Here is a 25,993-nt window from a genome sequence, read left to right as displayed (position 1 = left end):
TCTCTTTACATCTCCCATCTCCCCACCTCCCACTTTCATGCTTGTGCCTGATCCCAGGGACACTGGATGGGAAGGGGGTGTATGGAAGGAAAAGTGTCCCCTCTTGTGCACCATGAGTGGTGTTTCCATGTTGTAATGTTCCAGGTGATCTTTGGTGTCCAGGACCCTGGCTCCATCTTGCCCTTGGGGTCTCGAGTAGACCAGATGTCTCTCACCTCAGGATATGTGAATGTACTTTTGGATGTTCTAGCAGCATCCAGATTCCCTCACCCAGCAACGTATGAGGATTCGCCCTAATCAGAGACGTTTGTATTTCTTTGAACCTGATAAGGGGAAGTTTCAGGCACATAATCATACTTGGCATTACCTCAAGTCTGAATTTTGGATCAGCAAAGTTTTAGTTGTCTTGGGACACTCTTCCTTCCTTGCACATGGTTGTAGAAGTTATGTATGTACCCAAATGTTGCAAAATATAGGTTCCTGTTCTGTTGCAATGTCTGTGCAAAGTAAACCAAGAGAAGAGGGTTGGTAGATATATGTCTTTGATATGCACCTCTGAGACATGGCACATTCATCTGAAAGCAAATTTTGGTTTCCTTTTGTCTTTCAATTAGTATATTCTGTGTCAGTATTTCCTTTGGAGTTTGATGTGTAAATTTAGAAATGGAGAGTAGTAAGGAGCTTTTCTTACACTAGCATGCTTTGTTAAAGATGAGGTATGGTAGTAGCAGCCACTGACTGGTAAGTGGTATTTATTTCATATCATTTCCTAATGACTCTTGTGTGTGTCTGTACCTTCTGGGCTGGTTCACAGAGATGTCTGTGAACTAACTTTAGTTTCCTTTTGTTAAGAGAGGTTAACCTCAAATAGAGATGGGCTGTGGTCCTGCATTGACTCCTAAGTGCCACCACATAACAGTTTGGTATCGTATTAGTATATAATGATTCATAGGTGTATATAGATACCAAGAAACCCACTATGAATCATTTGACATTATTATAATAAAACACGATATTATTTCACACAAGTAAATTTGAAAAGTTTTGAAATAGTGGCCAATTCTTAGAAAATTATACCAAAACTTACACAAGAAGAAATTAACAACTTGAACAGTCTAATAACCTTTTAACTAAATGGAAGCATAATAAAAGAATCTTCTCATAGAACAAGATTAAGCTCAGTGGCTCTACTGGCAATTTATATAGAATATTCTGGAAAGAAATTATTCCATATTCATCGAAATTCTTTAAGAGAATGGAAAAGGGATATACATATATTTTTGTATTTTTTTACATCTTTATTGGAGTATAATTGCTTTACAATGGTGTGTTAGTTTCTGCTTTATAACAAAGTGAATCAGTTATACATACACATATGTTCCCATATCTCTTCCCTCTTGCATCTCCCTCCCTCCCACCCTCCCTATCCCACCCCTCTAGGTGGTCACAAAGCACTGAGCTGATCTCCCTGTGCTATGCGGCTGCTTCCCACTAGCTATCTATTTCACATTTGGTAGTGTATATATGTCCATGCCACTCTCTCACTTCGTCCCAGCTTACCCTTCCTGCTTCTGGTGTCCTCAAGTCCATTCTCTAGTAGGTCTGTGTCTTTATTCCTGTCTTACCCCTAGGTTCTTCGTGACATTTTTTTTCTTAAATTCCATATATATGTGTTAGCATATGGTATTTGTCTTTCTCTTTCTGATTTACTTCACTCTGTATGACAGACTCTAGGTCCATCCACCTCATTACAAATAGCTCAATTTCGTTTCTTTTTATGGCTGAGTAATATTCCATTGTATATATGTGCCACATCTTCCTTATCCATTCATCTGATGATGGACACTTAGGTTGCTTCCATCTCCTGGCTATTGTAAATAGAGCTGCAATGAACATTTTGGTACATGACTCTTTTTGAATTATGGTTTTCTCAGGGTATATGCCCAGTAGTGGAATTGCTGGGTCATATGGTAGTTCTATTTGTAGTTTTTTAAGGAACCTCCATACTGTTCTCCATAGTGGCTGAACCAATTCACATTCCCACCAGCAGTGCAAGAGTGTTCCCTTTTCTCCACACCCTCTCCAGCATTTATTGTTTCTAGATTTTTTGATGATGGCCATTCTGACTGGTGTGAGATGATGTCTCATTGTAGTTTTGATTTGCATTTCTCTAATGATTAATGATGTTGAGCATTCTTTCATGTGTTTTTTGGCAGTCTGTATATCTTCTTTGGAGAAATGTCTATTTAGGTTTTCTGCCCATTTTTGGATTGGGTTTTTGTTTTTTTGTTATTGAGCTGCATGAGCTGCTTGTAAATTTTGGAGATTAATCCTTTGTCGGTTGCTTCATTTGCAAATATTTTCTCCCATTCTGAGGGTTGTCTTTTGGTCTTGTTTATGGTTTCCTTTGCTGTGCAAAAGCTTTGAAGGGGATATACATATATATATGTATATATGGAGATATACATATATATGGATATATATGGATATGTGTGTGTGTATATATATATGCTCTTTAACTCATTTTATGTAGCTAGCATATAGCATCGATACCAAAATCTGACAAAGAAAGTATAAAGAATTGAAATTACAGGCCAATCTTTTATGGATGTCAATATCAAAATCCTATACAAAGTATTGGCAAAGTGAGTGGAGCAATGCATGAAAAGCACAATACACTCAGATCTTAATCCAGGAATGCAAGGGTGGTTCAACATCAGAACATAAGAAAAATCAATACAATCTATAATGTTAAGAAACTAAAAGAGAAAAAGCATGTTTTTACCTAGAAGAATGCAGAATAAAAGTGCTTGATAAATTTTTTACATCATATTCAGAATAAGAGTTTTATGAAATGTAGTAGCATATATTCATATTAATAAACTTCTTAATAAACTAGTAACAAAAGGATAGTTTCTTAATTTGATACAGGGTGCTAAAGAAAACCACAGCAAACATCACACTTATAGGGAAACCTTGAAAGCTTTTCTTTTTAACTGGAGCATTTCAAGTGGCTCCACTATCAGAACTCGTGTCCAACATTGTACAGCCTATAAGGAGGAATATAAAGCAATAAAATTTAGATAAAGTAAAAGTGGACTTCACCGATGAGAAGATTATTAATGCAGAAGGTAGAAAAGGAAGAATTTTTAGAGTTAGTAAGGAAGTTAAGGAAGACTGCCACATACAAAATACACAGAAAACGCTTCTATGTTGATGTACTAGCAACAAAGAGTCAGAAAAGGATATTTTAAGACAATTATAATAGCATCAAAAGTATCATGCTTCTAATTCCATGTCTAATAAAATATGTTTAAGGCTTCTGAGGAGGATATTATTAAATACTTTAGGGAGACAGTGCTAAATGAATGGTGGGATATGCATGGAAGACACAAAGATGTCCACTCCTAATCAACACCCAAAGAAAAGTCCTTTTGTGGGTGTGTCAAAATTGACTAGTTGATTCCAAGAGTCAAGTGGAACCGAAGCACTCATAAAGTGAGAGCATTTCATCTGCAAGATGCCAAACTTATTATAAAGCTACAGTAGTGAAGACAACTGGGTTTCAATGCAGGGATAAATACACAGAACAAAGGAACAGAATAGTGAGCTCTGAAACAGCCCCGCACATAACCAGACTCCCCCATCCCTTTTCTGTTTTTTAACTCTGTAGTGCTAGTGTGTGGTATAGAGAAAGGATGGTCTTTTCATAAACTGTGCTAATACCATGTAACTGTATACATATATCTCTATTTTTATATCTATTCCTCTATAATAAAAATGGACATCTCCCTCGCAGCACACACAAACACCAACTCCAGGTGGGTTAGAGACTCCAATGTGAAAGATAAAGCAAGCTCTTAGCAGCTAATATAGATTATTTAATGACCTGAGGGTAATAAAAGATTTCTTAAATAGGATATAAATGCATTAATCACAAGGGACAAATTGACATACTTGCCTGTATTAAAACTAAGAACTATATCAACAGAAGACACATAAAAGATGACAAAACAAGTGACAAAGATGGAGAAGTTATTTACACACCCATAATTCTCAAAGTTCTAACATAAATATATAAAGAGTTCCTGAAAATGAATAAGGAAAAGACAGACAATGCTACTGCTAACTGGGCAAAAGCCTTGCAATGACACTACAGAAGGGCAAACACCAAAAGCCAAAAAGATCAGAAATGGTGCTCCACTCTAAATCATCAGGACCATGCAAAAGAGAGCTCAGGAAGTACAACTACCAGACTGCCAACAGCTGACAACAGCATGGAGCCTCAGGAACTCTCCTGCGCTGTGGGTGGGAACGTGCTCTGCTCAGTTGTGTGGGAAAGACTCTGCATCCTCTAGGAAGGTTGAGGTGTGCACGCCTCCTGATCCCACAGTTCCTTTCCTAGAGGAATATGTGCATGGAAGAAATCTTTCACAAAGTCCCCACTTGGAACAACATGCACAGATCAGTGGTAGAATGTATAGATAAATTGTGGGTACTTGTTGCACAACTAGACCAGAGCCTGGAGAAGTTTCCAGCCCCCCTTCCCATCTGTCCAGGCCTTTTTTCCCTAGTGCTGCCTTCTTGACTGAGATGGTGTCTTTGACCTGTGTATCCCTCCCTGTCCCCAGAGTCTATGGTGGTGTTTGCCAAGGAGCAGCCAGCACGCGGTGAAGTGCAGGCCGTGGCGGGGGCCAGTGCCACGCTGAGCTGCGAGGTGGCCCAGGCCCAGACGGAGGCGACGTGGTACAAGAACAGGAAGAAGCTGAGTTCGAGCTCAAGAGTGCGTGTGGAGGCCACGGGCTGCACCCGGAGGCTGGTGGTGCAGCAGGCGGGCAAGGCAGACGCCGGGGAGTACAGCTGCGAGGCCGGGGGCCAGAGGGTCTCCTTCCACCTGGATGTCACAGGTGGGTGCCAGGGTTGGGTGTAGAGGCTGAGCACCTGACAAATTGGGGGAAATTAGCACATCTCCAGCAGGGTGGGGGACATGTGTGTGTTGGGCCTGTGCTGGGTTCTCCTCTGATGCAGTCAGCCCCGGGGCGCTGTCCACTGGGAAGGTCCTTGAGTTGTGGGATGCTTGCCACAGCCCCTGGTCCGGGACACTCTTGGCATCTGCTTCCCCAGGTTCCTGCATCTCTCCATCACATCCCCACCTCTCCCAGCATGAAACCTGCCACAGGCTTTCTCAGTCATCTGCAGGCTACTAAGGCCTGTAGTCTGCTGAAATGGCCATTCTTTGTCTGTCGTTGGCAAGGGGCACTGTTCCCATATTAAGTCTTCGTGGGCAGCTGTGGAGCCCAGTCCTGCTCTGAGGAGCTTCTGGCCTTGGATGCCCCTGCCCCCATTGGGTCTGGAGTCCCCGTCTCTGGCCTTGGGGCCCTGACCGTCCAGATGCATTGAGGTCAGCCCATTGTGTCGGCCTCTGCTCAGATGCCCATCCTATCCTGGGTCTGAGCCAAGCTGGTTTGTTGCCTGCTCCCGTCCCTCCTGGCTGCCGATGACATCACTGGGTTTCAGTGTCCTGAGGTGGCTGACACTGTCCCCGTCCCCAGCTGTGGCCCTTGCCCCCAATCCAGCAGCCAGTGTGGTCCTTCCAAGTGCTCCCCTGGGTCAGCCCTCACAGGGATGCTCTTGGGTCCCCACCCAGGGCCTTCCCCTTCCCCCTTCTCTGCCTTGGCTTTGCCCCCATGCTGGGCTGCTGGAGGCTCTCAGGCTGTTTCATCCCTCTCCGTCTTTGCCTGGTCTCTCCACTCCACATGGGGGTTCTTCTACCGAGACCGTCCTCCTCTGCCTCCCTTCCTGGCCCTGCTCCCCACTGCTCTTCTGGAATTTTGGCCCAGCCCCCAGGCTGTGTCAGGGTCACTGTGTGCCTTACTTTCCCTGCATTAGCTGCTCATGGGGCCCATCTTCCCTTGGGGGTGGGGGCAGGGATCCTCGACTCTCAGCTTTTGGTGGGACAGAGCTTGTGGCCCCAGGTGGTCCCTCCTGGCTGCCCTGCACTGCCCCTGTGAGCCGGGATGGTGCCTGGCACAGAGTGTGGCCCTGTTGCATTCACTGTCTGGCTTGCTCAGCAGAGAGGCAGCAGTGGAGAGCTGGACCGCCCGGGCACTTTCATTTCAAGTCTTCTCCCACCACGTGGCCTGGAGGGGGGACGGGACCCAGGCCAGGGATGCGAGGGTCTCCCCTCTAATGCTTGTTGGTCACCCCCCGCCCCCGCCCCCCAGAGCCGGAACTTGAGCCCCCGACCCTGGAGAGACCCAGACGCAGGGAACCTCTGGTGGTCAGGGAACACGAGGACATCGTCCTGACAGCCACGCTGGCCGCACCCTCTGTGGCCGCGGTGACTTGGCTCAAGGATGGTGTGGAGATTCGCAGCAGCAAGCGGCACGAGACGGCCAGCCTGGGGGACACCCACACCCTGACCGTGCGTGGCGCGCAGATCCTGGACAGTGCCGTCTACTGCTGCCGCCTGGGCGCAGAGGAGCAGGACTTCCCGGTGCAAGTGGAAGGTGAGTGGGGCCACGGGGAGGCCGTCTGGGAACCCCTTGTTTGCAGCGTCCTGGAGTGGAGACTGGGTGAGGCTCAGGGCGCACAACCGGGCAGCTCAGAGCTGGTCCTATGGCCCGAGCCCCACCAGGCTGACGTCCCCTCCCTTCCCCTCCCCCAGAGGTGGCTGCCAAGTTCTGCCGTCCCCTGGAGCCCGTGAGCGGGGAGCTGGGCGGCACAGTGAAGCTGGTCTGCGAGCTGAGCCCGGCACAGGCCCGGGTGGTGTGGCGCCGTGGGAACACGCAACTCCGGGCCGGCAAACGCTTCCAGATGGCGGCTGCGGGACTTCAGCGCTCGCTCACTGTGTCGGACCTGCGGGCGGAAGATGCGGGGGAGTACGTGTGCGAGAGCCGCGACGACCACACCAGCGCCATGCTCACCGTGAGCGGTATGCGGATGCCGGGCACAGGGGCTGGGCCGCCCAGGTGGGTGGGTGGCTTGGCGGAGCATTCCAGGGTTGCTTCCCGAAGAGGTGTCCTTCCGCGGCGTCTGCTAGGTGGGGGCCCCTGCGCCTCCTAACCGCCTCTCAAGTGGAGCTCTTGTCAGCAGTCCCCCGCGTGGTCAAGTTCACGTCTGGGCTGAGCGCAGTGGTTGCGGAGGAGGGCTGCGAGGCCACCTTTCAGTGCGTGGTGACTCCCAGCGACGTGGCGGTGACGTGGTTCCGGGATGACGTCAAGCTACAGTCCAGCGAGAAGTTTCTCATATCGCAGAAGGGTGCCAGCCACAGCCTGACTATCTTGGGCCTGGCCCTGGAGGATGCCGGCCAGATCACCGCGGAGGCTGAGGGCATCAAGACCGTGGCTGCCCTCCGGGTCCGAGGTGCGTGTGTGGGGCAGCAGGAAGGACGCACCGGCTCCTTGCAGCAGGCGTCTCCTAATGGGCTGGTCCCAAGGTGGCATCCTGCCGCTGGCCTGTATCCAGCTCATCTGGCTGACTTCAGAGGACACAGGGTTTGTCAGCTGCAGAGAGAAGAGTAGGGTCAGACCGAGGGGCCAGGCACCTGCTCTAAAGGGGAGATGGTAAACTCCTGTAGGGCACACCTGGTCGGGGAGTGGGTGGAGGCTCAGACACTCCAGGGAGTCATCCTAGAGGAGACGATCCTTGCTGAGCCCAAAGGATGGCAAGGTGGGAGAGACTGGAGTGGGCAGCCAGTGCAAGTGGATGCAGACGATGGGGGTGCGCTTTGCTCGCTGAAGCCAGATTGCATGGGGGAGGGCCAGCACGTAACCTGAGAGTAAGTGGGAGCCGAGCCATCTCAGGTTCTTGAGTAAGGGAGTAACGCGGCCAGATGCGCTTCTGCGGAGATCATGGCACAGCCCGAGACTGGGAGAGTCACTCTAGCGTTTCTCTTCCTTAATGTGACGCATCCAGGGCCTAGTTAAAGCAGAGACTGTGGTGCAGCCGGCCTGGGAGCTCAGAGTCGGCCTGTCTCAGTGGCTCCCTGTGTCCCAATGCTCCTGGCCACCGGCCACACTTAGGAGTTCCAGGCCCTGGTGGGGGATGGCAGGAGTTGTTCAGAGCAGGGGAGCAGGAGGTGGGAGGGGGACTGGGAAAGGAGAAGCCCCCCTGAAGTGTGATTTCCTTCCACAAGATTGTGCCTGTGCATGTGTGCCGCTGGGCCCTGAGTATGGCCAAGGCCTTGCCTAGCTTGGAGTCAGAATATGGTGGAGGGCAGCTCTGCTGGCTGGGGGTTGGGGCAGGGTCCCTCTGCCCTGCTTTCCTGAGAGTGGCAGTGGCTGTAATGACCTCCCTCTCCTGTGACTCCAGAGGCCCCAGTGTTGTTCAAAAAAAAGCTGGAGCCACAGACTGTGGAAGAGTGGAGCTCGGTGACCATGGAGGTGGAGCTGACGCGGCCATGGCCGGAGGTCAAGTGGACACGCAATGCCGCGGCCCTGGTGGCAGGCGAGAATGTGGAGATACACGCCGAGGGCTCAAGTCACCGCTTGGTTCTCCGCAGTGTGGGTTTCGCTGACCGTGGTTTCTACGGCTGCGAGACAGCGGACGATAAGACGCAGGCCAAGCTGACTGTGGAAAGTGAGCAGCTAAGGGGGCTTGGCCTAGGGGTTGGGCATCGAGGAGTTGGGGAGGGTAGGGAATCTCCCCCTGGGGGCAGGGCCCTGGAAAAGGGGGAAAAGGGAAAGATGGAGGAAGGGGTGGACCTTCACTTGCAGGGGCCAGGGAGGTGGGGAAGGGAGTGAAGGAGGGGGCAGGCATCCACCTGGAGGGGCAGGCCTCCCCTTCCAGAGCACCTTGAGGCTCCCTGGGGAAGTGATGGGGGCTGGACCGAGGGCCAGGGTCTTGCTACAGTGGCTCATCCTTCCCCTTGTTCGTCCCATAGTGCGCCAGGTCCGGCTTGTGCGGGGCCTGCAGACAGTGGAGGTGCAGGAGCAGGGCACAGCCACAATGGAAGTAGAGCTGTCTCATGCTGATGTGGAGGGCAGCTGGACTCGAGATGGCCTTCGGCTCCAGCCGGGACCCACGTGCCAGCTGGTGGTGCACGGCCCCACCCATATCCTTACGCTGTCTGGGCTGCAGAGGCAGGACAGTGGCCTGGTTTCCTTCAGGGCAGAGGGCGTGCACACATCTGCACGGCTGGTGGTCACTGGTAGGTGGACATAGGTGGGGCGGGACTCACTCCAGAGCACCTGCCCCTGTCCCCAAGGTGGCCCAGGGAGGCAGCTATGGGCAGGGATATGGAATCCTGGAGGAGCGGAGGGCTCATTCCTTCTTTTTTTTTTTTGCGGTACGCGGGCCTCTCACTGTTGTGGCCTCTCCCGTTGCGGAGCATAGGCTCCGGACGCGCAGGCTCAGCGGCCGTGGCTCACGGGCCCAGCCACTCCGCAGCGTGTGGGGTCTTCCCGGACCGGGGCACGAACCCGTGTCCCGTCCATCGGCAGGCGGACTGTCAACCACTGCGCCACCAGGGAAGCCTGGGGCTCATTCCGTTAACCAGCTGAATGATTCCAACCAGCTCAGGCCCTGTCCCCGCCCAGAGGCCCTGCTTCTCACCACTCCCGTCCTGTCTTTCCAGAGCTGCCTGTGAAGTTCAGCCGCCCTCTGCAGGACGTGGTGGCCACGGAAAAGGACAAGGTGGTCCTGGACTGTGAGCTCTCACGCCCCAATGTGGATGTGCGCTGGTTGAAGGTGCCTGGGAACTTGGACTCCTCTGCCCCCTCTTACCTCTCACCATGGGTGGGCGGGAATGGGACCACTCTGCTGGGCAGTTCCAGCACTTAACCTGGCCTCGTTCCTCCACAGGACGGTGTGGAGCTGCGGGGGAGCAAGACGGTGGGCATGGGGGCCCAGGGGGCCTGCAGGAGTCTCATCATTTACCGATGTGAGCTTGGGGACCAGGGCGTGTACGTGTGTGATGCCCACGATGCTCAGAGCTCGGCCTCCCTGAAGGTGCAAGGTGAGGGCTGGGTGGGTGGGTGCAAGCACCTCCTGGCCCCCCACTGCGTCACCCAGCAAGTGCTTGGCCCTCTGGCTCTGCTCTTGCCCCACCCATCCTGTACTCCCTCAGCAAGCTGGGGTGGGGGGTAGCCGTCAGATAGCTCTGCGTGTCAGGATGTAGCAGGGCCTGCTTCTTGCCCCAGGCCGAAATGTCCAGATCGTGAGGCCTCTGGAGGATGTGGAAGTGATGGAGAGGGAGGGTGCCACCTTCTCCTGCGAGGTCTCCCACGATGAGGTGCCTGCCCAGTGGTTCCGGGAGGGCAGCAAGCTTCGGCCCAGTGACAATGTGCGGATCCGCCAGGAAGGTGAGATGAGGACAGTGGGTGGGCTTCAGCAGGGCTTCTCCTCCTTCCCGCCCCCAGGCCACCCCTCCCTTTAGTGCTGAGTGGCCTTTGTTCCCAGGAAGGACATACACTCTCATCTATCGGAGGGTCCTGGTGGAAGATGCAGGGGAAATCAAATTTGTAGCACAACGGGCAGAATCACGAGCCCAGCTCCGAGTAAAAGGTAATGGCGGCTCAGGGCAGGGCATGGGCTGGACAGCGTGTGTGTGAACAAGCGTGTGTACTGAGTCTCACAGGGCTGAAAGGCCAGCTGTCCCTGTCCTGGGGTCCCTCCTGGAATGAGGACAGCAGTGATCCAGGAGGAGGGAAAGGGGGTATTCCCTCCTTGGCAGGAAGAAAGTGGTCTAGGGGAGGCAGCCTTGGGGTCTCCTTCTTTGTGTAAAACGGAGGTACCAATGAATTCTCCTTCCTGGGACTGCAGCAAGTGCTGGAGAGAAAAGGTGTGAGGCCCTGGCAGGAAGTAAGCACACAAGGCTTTACCTGGTGGCCTTGATGACAGTCAAAGTGGCTGTGGGGCATGAGGGAGAAAGGGTCTAGAAACAGGTAGGGGGCAGGGGTGTGGGACATTTGGATGCCTAAGGTGAGGGCAGGGTGCAAGGGATTCGGGGGTGCGCAGGATGAGGGTGAGGCTGTGTGGCGAGGGGACGGGCGGGGTGGGGGAGTGGGGCAGGCATGCGCGTGATGAGGCCCACTGGACGATAGCGGGTGTGGGTGTGTGCCCAGTGTCCCTGTGGTCAGATGTGAGTAGCGAGTCCCAGACTAGCCCGAGGGCAACACTCAGCCTAGCTATCTGCTGGCTCTGGTGGGCGGGCCGGCATAGGCTGTTTAGCCTGAGCCTGATGTCCCAGTCCGGCCGGTTGGAAGATGCACAGCCGCAGCACCCAGCCCTGGGTGTTCGGGATCACTGTGCACCTGCCCTGACCCTGCTGGGTGTACCCACAGAGCTGCCAGTATCCATCCTGCGCCCGCTGCGGGACAAGATCGCAATAGAGAAGCACCGCGGTGTGCTCGAGTGCCAGATGTCGAGGGCCAGTGCCCGGGTGCGGTGGTTCAAGGGCAGCGTGGAACTGCAGCCTGGGGCCAAGTATGAGATGGTCAGTGACGGCCTCTACCGCCAGCTAGTCATCAACGCCGTCCAGCCTGAGGACGAGGACACTTATACCTGTGATGCTGGCGATGTTAAGACCAGTGCCCAGTTCTTTGTGGAAGGTTCGGGCAGGGCTGGGTGGGCAGCTGTTCCTTTTTTCCGCCAGGGGAGGTGTTACAGCCTGTGGCACTCAGAGGTGGCCAGGTCTGAGAAGGACCTGACTGGGCGCGTTGGGTCACCCCAGGGAGGAAGTGAGCATGCCTGAGAGGGTTTGTTCCCAGGAAGTAACACCAACCCTGCAGGAGGGGTGGCTGGTGGTGCTCCCCCAGGACTGCCCCAGTGACTGGCCGCTCGCCCACAGAGAAATCCATCACTATCGTGCGGGGCCTGCAGGATGTGACGGTGATGGAGCCCGCCCCTGCCTGGTTCGAGTGTGAGACCTCCATCCCCTCGGTGCGGCCGCCTAAGTGGCTCCTGGGGAAGACAGTGCTGCAGGCAGGGGCTGACGTGGGAATGGAACAGGAGGGCACAGTGCACCGGCTGACGCTGCGGCGTACCTGCTCCACCATGACCGGGCCGGTGCACTTCACCATTGGCAAATCACGCTCCACCGCCTGCCTGGTCGTCTCAGGTAAGAGTGCACTGCCTGGCGGGTTGGCTGCACATGGAGAGCGGGCAGGGCAGGGGCAGGTGTTATGGCTTTGTGGTCTGGCCCACTTTACACAGTGCTTCCCTCTTTCCTTCCGCCACAGACATTCCCATGGTGCTCACGCGGCCACTAGAGCCCAAGGTGGGGCGCGAGCTGCAGTCGGTAGTCCTGTCCTGTGACTTCAAGCCATCCCCCAAGACCGTGCAGTGGTACAAGGAGGAGACACCCCTGGTGCCATCTGACAAGTTCAAGATGAGGCTGGAGGGCCACATGGCAGAGCTGTGTATCCTGCGGCTCAGACCCGCGGATGCTGGTGTCTACCGCTGCCAGGCCGGCAGTGCCCAGAGCAGCGCTGAGGTCACTGTGGAAGGTACAGAGCGAGGGGGCACAGGGCCACCAGAGGGTCTCTAGGGGAGGCGGTGATGGCGGTCGTGCTGAGCTGCCTGGTGTGCTCCTGGCAGTGCGGGAGGTGACGGTGACGCAGCCACTGCAGGACTTGGAGGTCACGGAGGAGGGCTGTGCCTGCTTCTCCTGCGAGCTGTCCCACGAGGACGAGGAGGTGGAGTGGTCGCTCAATGGGACGCCACTGTATAACGACAGCTTACACGAGATTACCCATGAGGGCCGCCGCCACACGCTGGTGCTGAAGCAGGTCCAACGGGCTGACACGGGCACCGTATGCGCCTCCTCGCCCAAGGTTATGGCCTCGGCCCACCTGGAGGTCAAAGGTGAGGTGTCCTTGTGGGGTCTCTGGGGACCCCTGGGATGTGCACCTGGCACCCCGAGGGCCAGAGGTGGCAGCTCGTCCCCTCAGTCGCCCACACCTTCCCTGCAGGGAAGCCGGTGGTGTTCCTGAAGGCGTTGGACGACGTGTCCGTGGAGGAGTGGGGCACGCTGGCCTTGCGGTGCGAGGTCTCTGACCACCAGGCTCGTGTGGTGTGGCGAAAGGATGGCATGGAGTTGGGCCCCAGTGACAAGTATGAATTCCTGTACACAGCGGGCACTCGGGGACTCACGGTGCACAACCTGAGCAGGGACGATGCTGGCCTATACACCTGCGACGTGGGCACTGATGAGACCCGTGCCCATGTCAGCGTGCACGGTGCGTGCTGCAGTGGCTCCAGATGGCGGGGCCAGGGCACTGGGGGCGTGGCTCTGGGCATGGGGGTGCCTCCGCCTGGGGGGCCCACCCAACCCTCCGAGACCAGGGGCTGCTCTGCTGAGCCTGGAGAGGTCAGGGCAGGCTCCTAGGAGGCCCAGGTGCACGCAGGTGGACCAGGGATGATGGGCAACAGAGCAAAGCTTGGGAGACTAGACTGGCTCTGCTTGATAGAGTCCCAAGGTGTAAAGGGTTCTACAGAGGCTGGAAACATTCACTCTGCACCAGGGGATGTGCACGGGCGGGCACAGGGGCCACAGAGGGGCGGTCAGGAGAGCCTCCTGGAGTGGGCGAGTGGGAGAGCCCCAGATGTCAGGCAGGGGGTGCCCCAGTAGGGCTCCCAGGGCGTGGCACAGCCTGGTGAAGGTGGCTGTGGGCAGGCCACAGGCTTTTCACATGCTCCGGCCAGTCTGGGCCTGGTTCCCCAACTATAGGGTGGATGCCTGACGTCCTGGGTGCATCACTGTCCTGGCTCCACTCCCGTAGTCCTGCTCTCTCTTGTGTGCATGGCAGGCCTGCTGCCCTGTGATCCCGTGGCTGGCCCCTGATGGTCTGGCCAGTGTTTGATGAGACAGGAAAAGGACAGGAAAGGGAGGGCGGTGTGGTGAGTTTGTCCTAGAGCTGGATTGCCTGTTCATTTTGGGTGCCTGTTCTTCTTCTGGAGCATAGAAGCTGGTGACAACTGTGTGCGGCGCTTATTCTCTCCACATTGTTCCATAGCAAATGTGAAGGCGGCCGCCCTGGTCATAACGCATAGCTATCAGCCATCCAAACACCAAGGTGTGGACAGCTGGAGGCCAAGAGGACATTCACTGAGAGGGGCAGCAGGCCCTCTGGGAGTGGGGTTGGGGACGGTGGGCTGGTCTCATCCCTCCTGGGGTGTGGACTGGGGCTGCTACAGGCTTGACGGTGCCTGTCTCGAGGGACAGGCTTCCGTGGGCCTGGCTGGCGTGACAGCTGTCTCCTCTGGCCCACAGACCTGCACGTGGGCATCACCAAGAGGCTGAAGACAGTGGAGGTGACGGAGGGCGAGAGCTGCAGCTTTGAGTGCGTCCTGTCCCATGAGAACACTAGCGATGTTGCTGTGTGGATGGTTGGTGGGAAAACGGTGGGCAGCTCTGGCCGCTTCCGGGCCACACGCCAGGGCCGCAAGTATACACTGGCCGTCCGAGATGCTCTGCTAAGTGACGCCGGGGAGGTGGTCTTCTCTGTGCGGGGCCTCACCTCCAAGGCCTCGCTCATCATCAGAGGTGGGTGATGGCGGCAGTGGGAACCGACTGGCCGGGGCAGGTTGGGGGTCTGTCTCTAGGGGCTGGTTTGGGAGCTGCTGAGCCTGGGCCCTCCCCAGGCAGCCTGGAGCAGGGGCCTTGGGCTTGGAAGCTGGAAGGGGGTGCCTCTGGGGACTGTCTCCCCAGCCCCTGGTTGGCACCTGAAGGCATCTGTCAGAGTACTGGGGGCTTCTGGTCATCCAGGGGGCTTCCTTTCTAGGATGAGGTTCTGGAGCCTTGGGGCAGAAGCAGGGTTTCTGATCTTCAGTCCGTGATTCGACTGCTGTGGTAGCTCCCAGGGTGCATGACTCGTGAAGCCAGGGAAGTTGCCATTGGCATTTCTGAGCTCCTACTTCCAGCATGAGTACTTGGCGCGAGTGGGTAAAGCTCAGCCCGTAGTCAGCGCTGGCCTATGGCCGTGCTTTGAGTCACAGGACTCTGAACAGTGCTGAGAACATAAGATTCTGTGGTCTAATCTTTCTCCCTCCCGGGGTCCTTCCCTGGTATTCCAGGGCTCTGAGGCCCCTGGGTCTGAGGTTCCAGAGTTGGAAGTTTTAGAGCTGTAGATTCTGTGGTCCCAACCTTCAGAGCCTGAAGGTTCCTGAATGCCTGCCTTGCCCTCACCCCAGGCATGGCTAGGGCTGTGGCCGTGGGTAGAGCTGCGGCCATGCTTCTTGGGCCACCATCTCTGTTCTTTTCAGAGAGGCCAGTTGACATTACGAAGCCACTGGAAGACCAGCGGGCCATGCTGGGTGAGGATGTGGTGCTGAGGTGTGAGCTGTCACGGGAGGGGACCCCAGTGCGCTGGCTGAAGGATGGGAAAGCCATTCGTAAGAGTCGGAAGTATGAGCTTCTCATCGAAGGCACTCGAGCCATGCTGGTCATCCATGCAGCCTCACTCAAAGATTCTGGCGAGTACACGTGTGAGACGGAGTCTTCCAAAAGCACAGCCAGCCTCCGAGTGGAAGGTAACCCCCATGAGAGACCCTGGGACAGCCCCTGTGGCTTCTCTTTCCAGGCAGGAATGGAGGGGCGCCCAGCAGGGAAGGGGCTTGCTCAGGTCCCTGAGGTTCTGTGGGTGGGCCAGGAGAACCACCTGTGATGGGAGTGATTTCCTGTCCTGAGGGCCTACATGGGGTCTGCACAGGCCTCTCCCTCCCATCCATTCTCCCACAGAAAAGCCAAACCGGTTCACAGAGGAGCTGGCTGACCTGCAGGTAGAGGAGAAGGGCACAGCTGTGTTTGCCTGCAAGACGGAGCGCCCCGCAGCCTCAGTGACCTGGCGCAAGGGCCTCACAGAGCTGCAAACCTCGGAGAAGCATGCTCCCAGCCAGGAGGGCGTGACCTTGAGGCTTACCATCAGCGCCCTGGAGAAGGCGGACAGTGACACTTACACCTGTGACATTGGCCAGGCCCAGTCCCAGGCTCGGCTCCTGGTGAAAGGTTAGGCCCGGTCACCGTGCTGTTGCTCTCATTTGCACACTATATTTCAAGGCCCATGGTGTGCTCAGGTGTAAGCTTTGTTTCAAGTAGACTTGGAGATGGGAAGAGATCAGAACTCTGCCTGGCCCTAGACAAACCCAGCCTTGGTTTCCCCATCTCCAAGGGGAGTTGTCCTGGGTGGTCTTGTCTCTGGCCCTCCCAGCTGGGCCTTGTGTAAATGAGTCAGCAGCCCTCGTTTATTTGTGCCTCCATTTGCTGGATGAATGTTTCTGGAACCCTTCCAGCGTGTGCCCCTGCATGAGCTCTGCATGTACTTACATGCAGATGTACCGCCTCTGCTCCTGTGGAAGGAGACTTGCTCGGGGAAATTTTCAGGTTGGAGCAGCAGTTTTCACCTGGCAGGCAGGGTGAGGGTTATCACTCTCCCACTTCGCAGATAGGGAGACTGGGCCTCTACTCGGGGTTGTTGGCTGGTTCAGGGTTGTAGGACAAGTAGGCATCAGGGCAGGGTTGAGCCCAGCCCTCCAGATCCCAGGGCCGGTGTCCAGGGTGAAGTCAGGTGGAGGTCCTTCCTGGGGGTCTCTCCACAGGAAAAAAACCCAAAAGAATAACAAAGAAGCCTCACTCTTGATTTTTTTCTCTTTTTCAGTGAAATACAGTGAATCCACTGAGCTCAGTGAAAACATTTTGTTAGTGCAGTAGAAGCACCGCTATCTAATGAAGTATTGGGTTGGCCAAAAAGTTCGTTCAGGTTTTTCCGTAAGATGCTACGAAAAACCCGAACGAACTTTTCGGCCAACCCAGTAGATGTTCATACTTTAAAAAAGTCAGAGTGTCCCATGATAACAACATATGGTCTTTAAAAACATTTAAAACACACAGACTTGTACCAGTCTAATAGTGTCAGCCAGAGCCTTTTCTTTGTGTATCAGTTCACGAATCAGAATTCCGTATCTCTTTTTGCGTACATCGCCCTCCTGATGTGCTATCTATGCTTTCTGGTGTGCAATAGCTTCAAGACACCTGTGAATGCAGAAGGAATCTGGCGGCCAATCTATCTCTATATTTATAACTTCTTCCTAAGGTTTCACCATACCTAAGACAACAGCAAAACATTTTCTTTCTAGCGATTCACGTTGTCAGTCCTCCAATGCATTTGATTTAAATGTTATCGTAGCCATGCATCTTTTTTCACACTCGTTTCTTCTGTTAATACAAAATTTAATTGCGTTAAGTGATTTCTGTGACAGGCATAACTGGCCTAGACAGGTTAGGGAGCACAGCTTAATGGAGGGGCCTTACAGTGGGTCACCTTGTGTGCTCTGCAGAAGGACCCCAGAGGTGGATTGGGGCTCACTGATGGATCTAAAACAAATACTTTTGGACAGCTCAGCTCGGACCCACTTACTGTTTTATGTTTTGTCATTCGGAGCCCGTTACAGTCATTTGCTCGATCTCTGTCGTGAGCCCACCCCAGGTCTTGGGAGCACCCTGTTTCCCTTGGCAGCTGGCTAGAGGGTCACTGACATGCCCGTTTGTGTCCCTGCAGGCCAGAAAGTGCTCATCACGGAGGACCTGAAGGACTTGGAGGTGCAGGAGGGCTCCTCGGCCACCTTCTGCTGCCGTATCTCCCCTGCCGACTACAAGCCCGTCCACTGGTTCTTGGACAAAACCCCACTGTCTGCCAGCAAACTCAGTGAGATCAAGGTCCAGCCAGGTGGCTACCATGTGCTCACCCTGCGGCAGCTGGCCCTCAAGGACTCAGGCACCATCCATTTTGAGGCAGGCGACCAGCGGACCTCAGCTGCCTTGCAGGTCATAGGTAGGCTGCATGTACCCAGTGCCGTCGTGGGGGCCAGTCTGTGTGACTAAGCATGCAACCTCAAGACAGTGGCTTGGCCACACGCTGGGTGAGGCCCTGGGGCTTACAGAGAAGGCACCATGGACTTCCCATGGGCTGGGGCCTTGGATCCCAGGGAGCGGGGCTTGGGAGGCTGAGTGGCGCTATTTCAAGATGCGTTGTTGCACATGGTATGCAGAGGTGAGCTCAAGGTCAGTGTAGAGGCTGGGCCCACCCCTCTGGTATGTGGAGCCACACAGAGCCTGTCCTGTTCCCCCAGCAGCCCTGTCTGCAGCCCAGACTGAGGGGGACAGGTGGGCACTGACCAGGAGTGTTGCCTGGTCTGCAGTGAGACCTGGGGCTTTTCCTGCAGGAGCCCACAAGTGTCATATGCATCCCTCTCTGTCTTCAGAGAAGCCAGGTGTCTTCTCCCGGGAGCTCACAGATGCCACAGTCATGGAGGGGGAAGATCTGACCCTGGTCTGTGAGACTGCTGCTTTAGACAACCCTGTGTGCTGGACCAAGGACGGGAAGGCCCTGCGGCCGTCGGCCCGGTGCCGTCTGAGCTATGAGGGCCGCCGAGCCCAACTGGTCATCACTGACACCACCCTTCAGGACGGTGGGCGCTACAAGTGTGAGGCTGGCGGTGCCTGGAGCAGCTCCGTTGTCAGGGTCCATGGTGAGCCCCTGGAGGGGGGTGCTGGGCAGCCTCCAGCCGCACTCTGGGCACCCCTGTTTCTTGTCTTGCTAAGGGCAAGGGGGACTCCAGGACTCTATCTGACCCTGTCTATCTCTGCCCTCTATGTGTGTGTGTGTGTGTGGGGGGGGTGCTGTTCTGAGGCTCCTTCTGTCCACCTGTATCTTTCCAGCAGTTCACCCATCTCGCTCTGCTCCCTACTGCCCATCTCTGGGTCTCTGATTGTCCTGATAGCATCCCTCACCCTCTCTCGGTCTTCTGACCAGCAATCTCTTTTTTACTTCATTCCCAACTTTGTTTTGTGTTCTGACGTCACCGTGTCTCCCTTCTCCTGGCTTGGCTCATCTCCATCTGTCTCAGTCAGCTCGGGTTCCGGGTAACAAATACCACAGACTGAGTAGCATAAAAAAAATGTGTCTCCCGGTTTATTGTCTCCCAGTTCTGGAGACTAGAAGTCTGAGATCAAGGTGTTGGCAGGCCTGGCTTCTCCTGAGGCCTTTCTCCTTGGCGTATAGATAGCTGTCTTCTCCCTGTGTCTTCACAGTCATCCCTCTGTGTGTGTCTGTGTCCTAATCTCCTTTTCTTGTAAGGACACCAATACTGTGGGATTAAGACCCACCCTAGTGACGTAATTTTACCTCAGTCTTCTCTTTAAAGACTCCCATCTCCAAATACGGCCCCATTCTGGGTCCTGAGGGTTAGGGCTCCAACAGATGAATTTGGGGGACACAATGTAGCCCATAACACTCCACCCTTCTCTGTTTCCTGCTGTTTGACTCACCCTTCTGGAGAGGCAGAGGTCTTGAGGTCACCGTCACTAGCCCCCAGTGTAGACAGTGAGGTGGGCCTGCCTGCACCCTGCAGCTGCTGCTCTCAGCCATGCTTGACCACAGGGGAGACCCCTGTAGGAGGCAGCGGGGTGAGGGCTGAGCTGAGCTCATGCCTGTCCACAGCTCAGCCAGTGCGGTTCGAAGAGGGGCTGAAGGACATGGAGGTACTGGAGGGTGGTGCTGCCACCCTACACTGCATGCTGTCATCAGTGGCCATGCCCGTGGAGTGGCGTCGTGGAGATGAGGTTGTGCAGCCTGGAGGCAAGTACAGCCTGCGGCAGGAGGGTACCATGCTGGAACTGCTCATCCGGGACCTGCGGCCTCAGGACAGCGGGCAGTACTCCTGCTGCTTCAGGGACCAGATAACATCGGCCAGGCTCACCGTACAGGGTAAGTATACTTACTCACTCTGCCCATGTGACCCTATGTGGTTCCATACAGCCCCTTTCATCCTTTGTGGGGGGATGAAGATGATGTCTGTGTCCATCGGACCTTGTTGCAGCCCTACCTGCTGAGTTCATAGGAAGACTGAGAAGCAAGGAGGCCACGGAAGGGACCACGGCCACGCTGCACTGTGAGCTGAGCAAGGCAGCCCCTGTGGAGTGGAGGAAGGGGCCTGAGACCCTCAGAGCTGGAGACAGAGTGAGCCTGAAGCAGGATGGAGCCGTGTGTGAGCTGGAGATCCGTGGCCTGACCATGGAGGATGCTGGGGAGTACTCGTGTGTGTGCGGGCAGGAGAAGACATCAGCCACGCTCACCGTCAGGGGTAAAGACCACATGTGACCACGTGGACTGGCATTTGGTGGCTGCCCATCACCTCTCTGCTCTCAGTTTCCTTTTCTACTCTGCTGTCTCACTATCCTTTTCCTTCCATAATTCTTTCATTGTCCCTGTCATGTTCCCTGTCTGCTGTGTGGCACATGTACAGGTTGGACCTTTAAATGTCACAGTCCACCGTGTGTACTGGGCACACCCATCAGGTGGTCCATGTCCAGTTAGGTTTTGTATCTTCTATGAGCTATCCACGTCCTGTTTCTTCTGCGTGTTCAGAGAGCGTGATAGTGTTTGTGTGTTTCTGACCATCTCCAGGCCTGCCTGCCAAGTTCACAAAGGGTCTGAGGAAGGAAGAGGCCATGGAAGGGGCCACGGCCATGCTGCGCTGTGAGCTGAGCAAGGCAGCCCCTGTGGAGTGGAGGAAGGGGCCCGAGACCCTCAGAGCTGGAGACAGAGTGAGCCTGAGGCAGGACGGAGCCGTGTGTGAGCTGGAGATCCATGACCTGGTTGTGGCAGATGCCGGGGAGTACTTGTGCGTGTGCGGGCAGGAGAGAACAGCGGCCAGGCTGACTGTCAGGGGTAAAGACTGTGTGTGGCCACGTGGAGCAGTGGCTTCGTGTCTGAGGGCTTGATCACGTCCTTGAGCTCTGCCCTGTCTGTGTACAGTCTTTCGCTTCTGTGTGCATCTCCTGCATTCCTGCAGCACGAGTCTCCCAGCACCTGCTTCTGTGAGGCTCGTCTCAGATAAAGAGCAGAGAATATGGTCCTCCCTGCTCTCAGGGGCTCATGCCTGAGGGAGAGAAGGAGGGCACCCACACAGTACAAGAGTGGAAGTATGGTCCTCTTGAGGGGGCATGCCAAGAGAGAAGCTAGGAAGTCGATCAAAGCGTGGCCCTCGAGGGTGGGATGTCAAACGGGGTGTCAAGAGGTGGAAGCTGGGACATGCATGCTGGGCCATGGGAGAGCCATGATGGGAGGTCCTAGGTTCTGTTGTCCAGCTCCTGGTGGTTAGGAGAGGTGAGGCTGGGTGTAGGGATAGGGTGGAGGTGAAGTGGGTATGGACAGTGCTTGACTGTGGAAGGAGAGGAAGGAGGGGCAGGAAGAGCTGCACAGAGGCACAGAGCCAGAGTCAGGAAGGGCAGGTGGACACCCGTGCTGGCGTTGGGGTCCCTGTCTGGCATCTGTGGCAGGTAAGCTGGCTCTAGGCAACTGCCACAGAAGGGGGTCCATCAGGCGTGGCGTGGTGACCTGTGGCTGGGACATGGGATGAGAGGTCACAGTTTGAGGGTGGGGCACAGTCAGCTAGAGCAGGAGGGCTGGCCCATGTGTTTAGGGGCCAGTAGAGCCACTTCCTTTGTGGGGTGGAAGACGGCCAGCTGGGTGGATATCCTTGAAGCGGGGTAGTGGGAGTCCCCTTGCATCAGAGCAGCCCACTGTGGGCATTTTGCCTGGTGTCCCCTCGGGGCCCCCCTTCCAACGGGTGCTTGTGTGGCCAGCATGGTGTCTGTGGCCCATTCCTTGTCTGCAAGCTCCAGAGTCCATCAGTCTATGTGTCCGTCTGACCTTCCCCAGGCCTGACCAGCCAATTCAAAAAAGTTATGAAGCGTGAGCAGGCTATGGGAGGAGCCATGTCCACATTCGTGCTGTGTTGTGAGCTGAGCAAGGCAGCCCCATGCAGTGGTGGAAGGGGCCTGAGACCCTCAGAGATGAGGACTCAGGACGGGGCTTTGCTGTGGTGTGGCTCGGTCAGCTCCCTGTGCTGGGGGTCCAGGTCCTCAGGGGCCTGCCCTAGTGAGGGCCTAGGCACTTCCTGTGGGGGTAGCAGATGGGACAGAGGATGAGGCCACCCACCATGTCCTAAGAGGGTCCTGTGAGCAACATTGATGAAGGGGCCCGGGGGCATCTCAGCGCAGAAGGAAGGACAGCTCTGTAGGTGCACAGGGGCCTCACATCCTGGACCCTGTTGGACCATGCTCACAAGACAAGGTGGACCCTGAAGAGGGTTCTGGAGGCTGGGCAGGGCCGTCATGTGCACAGATACGCAAATCTTTGGGGAGAGGCCAGGCCACCATGCCACCTTGAACTTCATGAATGGAGTGCAGCGTCTCCAGCGCAGAGACACTGGGCACTCACGCTGTTCAGACCCACCAGGAGACCACAGGGGATGTGGGCCTGGAGGCCTATCTCACAGTCAAGAGCAGCTTGCACTGCACGAGGCACCACCAGTGGCCAAGGAGCGGAGGACCCAAGTTGACCAGCTGCAAGCAGCCCAAGAGAGCTGCTTTTAAGAGTATGCAGGTCCCAAGGACACCTACTCCAGGACGACAGGCCAGGAGGAGGGTGGCTTCGGCTTCCCTTATAGCTGTGGTGTTCCTAGCTCTGTCAGTCCTGTTCAGGCCCAGTCATGCCGGGGCTCTGGCCCCAGCAGCAGCAGGAGTTGACAAGGCAGGAGTGCTGGTGCAAACTCGTGGGAAAGTTTAGGTAGCTCTCTTTGTGTCTCCGTCCCCAGGTATATCCCTCAAGATCATAAAATTGCTAAGAAATGAGGCCTGGAGGGGGCCACAGCCATGGTGTGGTGTAAGCTGGGCAGCCTGGCATGTAGAGTGGGGGAAGGGGTCTGGGCCCTTGAATCTGGCATCAGATACACTCTGAGGCAGGATGGGCCATGGAAGATGCTGAGAGGACATCCCTTCTGATTACTGTCCCTTTCCATCCATCCTGTGGGCACTGTGGCCATTTCTATGTGTCTGTCCATGTCATGAGGTCCTCACTGAGGATTCCATTTCCTTGCTGGTTTGTATCTAGATGGGCTCAGCCTAGTCTGTCCTCTGCGCCCATGCACTGCCACCTACCCATGTGTCTGTGGGTCCAAGCTTTTATTCCTTATTTGCTCCAAAGTGTGAGTGTTTTATTGTCAAGTGTCCACATCCTGATCTCCCGAAAGTCTCCAGAGAGTCTGATGTTTTCTGTGTCACTCTGACCCTGCCCAGCCCTGCCCACCAAATTCACAAAGGGTCTGAGGAAGGAGGAGGCCACAGAAGGGACCACGGCCACACTGCGCTGCGAGCTGAGCAAGACGGCCCCCGTGGAGTGGAGGAAGGGGCCCGAGATCCTCAGAGCCGGGGACAGAGTGAGCCTGAAGCAGGACGGGGCCGTGTGTGAGCTGGAGATCCGTGGCCTGGCTGTGGCGGACACTGGGGAGTACTCGTGTGTGTGCGGGCAGGAGAGGACCTCAGCCACGCTCACTGTCAGGGGTAAAGACCACGTGAGGCCAAATGGACTTGTTTCCATGTCACCACCTCCCCTGTTGGATCCTGTGGCTTTCTGTATCTTTTCAACTGGATTCCCCCAGCTGTCTCATGGCTCCTGTTTCCCTGTCCAGTAGATGTCATGTCCAGTGCTTTGTGTTCTCTGTTCCCTCTGGGGCATTTGCCTCCATCACCATCTGTGCATTTGTCCACTTGTTCGTACTGTGCTCTTTTGCAGTTTGTGTGGTTTTTGTGGTGTCCTGGACACAGAGTCCCCTGAGAGAGTCTGATGTTCTCAGTGACTTCTTAGCTTTCCTCAGCCCTGCCTGCCAAGTTCACAAAGGGTCTGAGGAATGAAGAGGCCACAGAAGGGACCATGGACATATTGTGCCGTGAGCTGAGCAAGATGGCCCCTGTGGATTGGAGGAAGGGCCCCGAGACCCTCTGAGATGGAAATAGAGGGAGCCTGAGGCAGGGTGGGGCTGTGTGGGAGCTGGAGATCATGGCCTGGCTATGATGGATGCTGGGGAGTACTTGTGTGTATGCGGGCAGGAGAGGACCTTGGCCATGCCCACTGTCAGGGGTAAAGACCACGTGTGATCAAGCAGAGCCATATTTTGGTGTTCAGTTATTGACTTCATTGCATCCATCTGCATTCATTCCACGTTCTCTCCCTGTCTCGGTGCCACCTTTTTTCCATAAGGCAGTGGAATCCCTTCCACCTTCCTGGGCTGTTGTATGAACCAGAAGAAACCAGCAATTAAGCCACTTCCCACCCCTCGTGTCACCACTGGTACTGTCCTGTTGTCCTGTTGGAGTCTGTGTCTTTTCCTCCATCCTGTCACATTCTGCCCCCAAACTTCTCCAGAGATTCCGATGGTCTCCATGTCATTCTGACCCTTCTCAGCCCTGCCTGCTAGGTTAATACAAAGTATTAGGCCTGAGGAGTCCACAGAAGGGGCTGGGCTGAGGGAAGCCACCAACCACAGTGTGTCCTCGGCACACCCAGCACATGGCCCATGTGTGCTTGGGTTTTGTGCTTCCTCTGTGTTGTTCACATCCTGCCTTTTGTGTGTGCTCACAGAGTGTGATTGTGTGTGTGTCTTTCTGACCAGCCCTGCCTGCCAAGTTCACAAAGGGTCTGAAGAATGAAGAAGCCATGGAAGGGGCTACAGCCACCCTGCGCTGTGAGCTGAGCAAGGCGGCCCCTGTGGAGTGGAGGAAGGGGCCCGAGACCCTCAAACCTGGGGACAGAGTGAGCCTGAGGCAGGATGGGGCCAAGTGTGAGCTGCAGATACATGGCCTGGTTGTGGCGGACTCCGGGGAGTACTCGTGTGTGTGCGGGCAGGAGAGGACTTCTGCCACACTGGCCATCAGGGGTAAAGACTGCATGTGACCACCTGAATGACTTCTCTCTGCCACCTGTTCTGTGCTCTCCCAACGTCACTGTCGTCTTAGGGTTACAGTCACCGTCTGTCTGATCCATCTCACAAAACGCACTGGCCAGCCCTGTCTAGACCTTGCGGGTACAGACCCAAGGGGCAGGTGGTGTGAGGACACCCCCAGGGAGGCATCATGGTCCAGGAGAGCTGCTCTGGGCCACTGGCACGTGGCTGGGGCTGTGGGTATGCATGGGGTCTCGACCTCGGGTGTGGAGTGGAGTCATTCATGTTAGTGACGGATGTGCACAGAAAGACTGAGGTGCAGCATTGAGGGGCTCAGGGAGCAGGTGGCCAGACAGGCCAGGCCCTCCTGTGTGTGGTAACAGCATTTGATTGACCTTGGTGATTGTGTGGAGGCTCTGAAGAGCTCTGTCTCAGAAAGCTTGGGCTGTATAACAAATACCACATATAGGTGACTTAACAGCACACATTTATTGTTTCACAGTCCTGGAGGCTGGAAGTCCAAGACCAAGGTATCTGCAGGGTTGGTTTCTTTTGAGGCTTCTCTGCTTGGCTTGTAGACAGCTGTATTCTCCCTTTGTCCTCACCTGGGCATCCCCTGTGTGTTCCTGTGTTCTAATCTCCTCTTCTTATAAGGACACTTATAAGTCAGATTGAATTAGTACCCCCCCCCCCCCGCCCATGACCCCATTCTATCCTTAATTACCTCTAAAAAGACCTTATTTCCAAATAAATTCACATTCTGAGTTCTTGGGGGTTAAGGCTTCAACATATGAATTTGAGGGGAGACATGATTCAGTCCATAATACTCTGTCATCTTGTCCCCCAAAATGCATGTTCTTTTCACATGCAGAGTACATTTACCTCATCCCCCAAACCCAAAAGTTTTAACCCCTTCCAGTGTCAAGCTAAGTCAAAAATCTAATCTAAATCTCATCTAAATCAAGTATGTGTGAGACTAGAGTTACGATTCATCCTGAGGCAAAATTCCTCTCCAGCTGTGAACCTGTGAAATCAGACAAGTTATACGTTTCCAAAACACTTCAGTGGAACAGGCATGGGATAGATATTCCCATTGCAAAAGAGAGAAATAGGAAAGAAGAAAGAGGCCACTGGTTTCACAGAAACCCAGCATCTAGTAGGACAGATTCTGTTAGATTTTAAGGCTGGAGAATGATCCTCTGGCTCAATGCTCTGTCTCTGGACCCACCAGAGTGGTGACCTCACCCCCTTGGCCCTGGACAGAGGTGGC

The 25,993-nt window shown here is 55.0% G+C and overlaps 1 protein-coding gene across 1 annotated transcript in view; it reads left to right on the top strand.

Moving 5' to 3' along the window:
* The window catches only part of OBSCN (obscurin, cytoskeletal calmodulin and titin-interacting RhoGEF), a 175,887-nt gene that overhangs the window by 85,511 nt on the left and 64,383 nt on the right, over positions 1-25,993 (top strand). The window contains exons 22-46 of the mRNA XM_069540562.1: positions 4,632-4,907; positions 6,225-6,509; positions 6,668-6,934; positions 7,096-7,365; positions 8,314-8,580; positions 8,885-9,151; positions 9,578-9,690; positions 9,805-9,958; positions 10,143-10,304; positions 10,402-10,506; positions 11,286-11,552; positions 11,792-12,061; positions 12,183-12,449; positions 12,541-12,807; positions 12,915-13,181; positions 14,216-14,488; positions 15,208-15,474; positions 15,683-15,949; positions 17,499-17,771; positions 18,202-18,468; positions 19,440-19,706; positions 19,819-20,082; positions 20,406-20,669; positions 23,081-23,344; positions 24,454-24,717. Coding sequence (XP_069396663.1) covers positions 4,632-4,907; positions 6,225-6,509; positions 6,668-6,934; positions 7,096-7,365; positions 8,314-8,580; positions 8,885-9,151; positions 9,578-9,690; positions 9,805-9,958; positions 10,143-10,304; positions 10,402-10,506; positions 11,286-11,552; positions 11,792-12,061; positions 12,183-12,449; positions 12,541-12,807; positions 12,915-13,181; positions 14,216-14,488; positions 15,208-15,474; positions 15,683-15,949; positions 17,499-17,771; positions 18,202-18,468; positions 19,440-19,706; positions 19,819-20,082; positions 20,406-20,669; positions 23,081-23,344; positions 24,454-24,717 — 6,174 coding nt within the window. The remainder of the gene's footprint in view (positions 1-4,631; positions 4,908-6,224; positions 6,510-6,667; positions 6,935-7,095; positions 7,366-8,313; positions 8,581-8,884; positions 9,152-9,577; positions 9,691-9,804; positions 9,959-10,142; positions 10,305-10,401; positions 10,507-11,285; positions 11,553-11,791; positions 12,062-12,182; positions 12,450-12,540; positions 12,808-12,914; positions 13,182-14,215; positions 14,489-15,207; positions 15,475-15,682; positions 15,950-17,498; positions 17,772-18,201; positions 18,469-19,439; positions 19,707-19,818; positions 20,083-20,405; positions 20,670-23,080; positions 23,345-24,453; positions 24,718-25,993) is intronic.

Source organism: Delphinus delphis, chromosome 3, assembly GCF_949987515.2.
Source record: "Delphinus delphis chromosome 3, mDelDel1.2, whole genome shotgun sequence".
Taxonomy (NCBI): domain Eukaryota; kingdom Metazoa; phylum Chordata; class Mammalia; order Artiodactyla; family Delphinidae; genus Delphinus; species Delphinus delphis.
The sequence above is the reverse complement of the archived record's forward strand: the minus strand, read 5'-3'. Positions and strand labels throughout refer to the sequence as shown.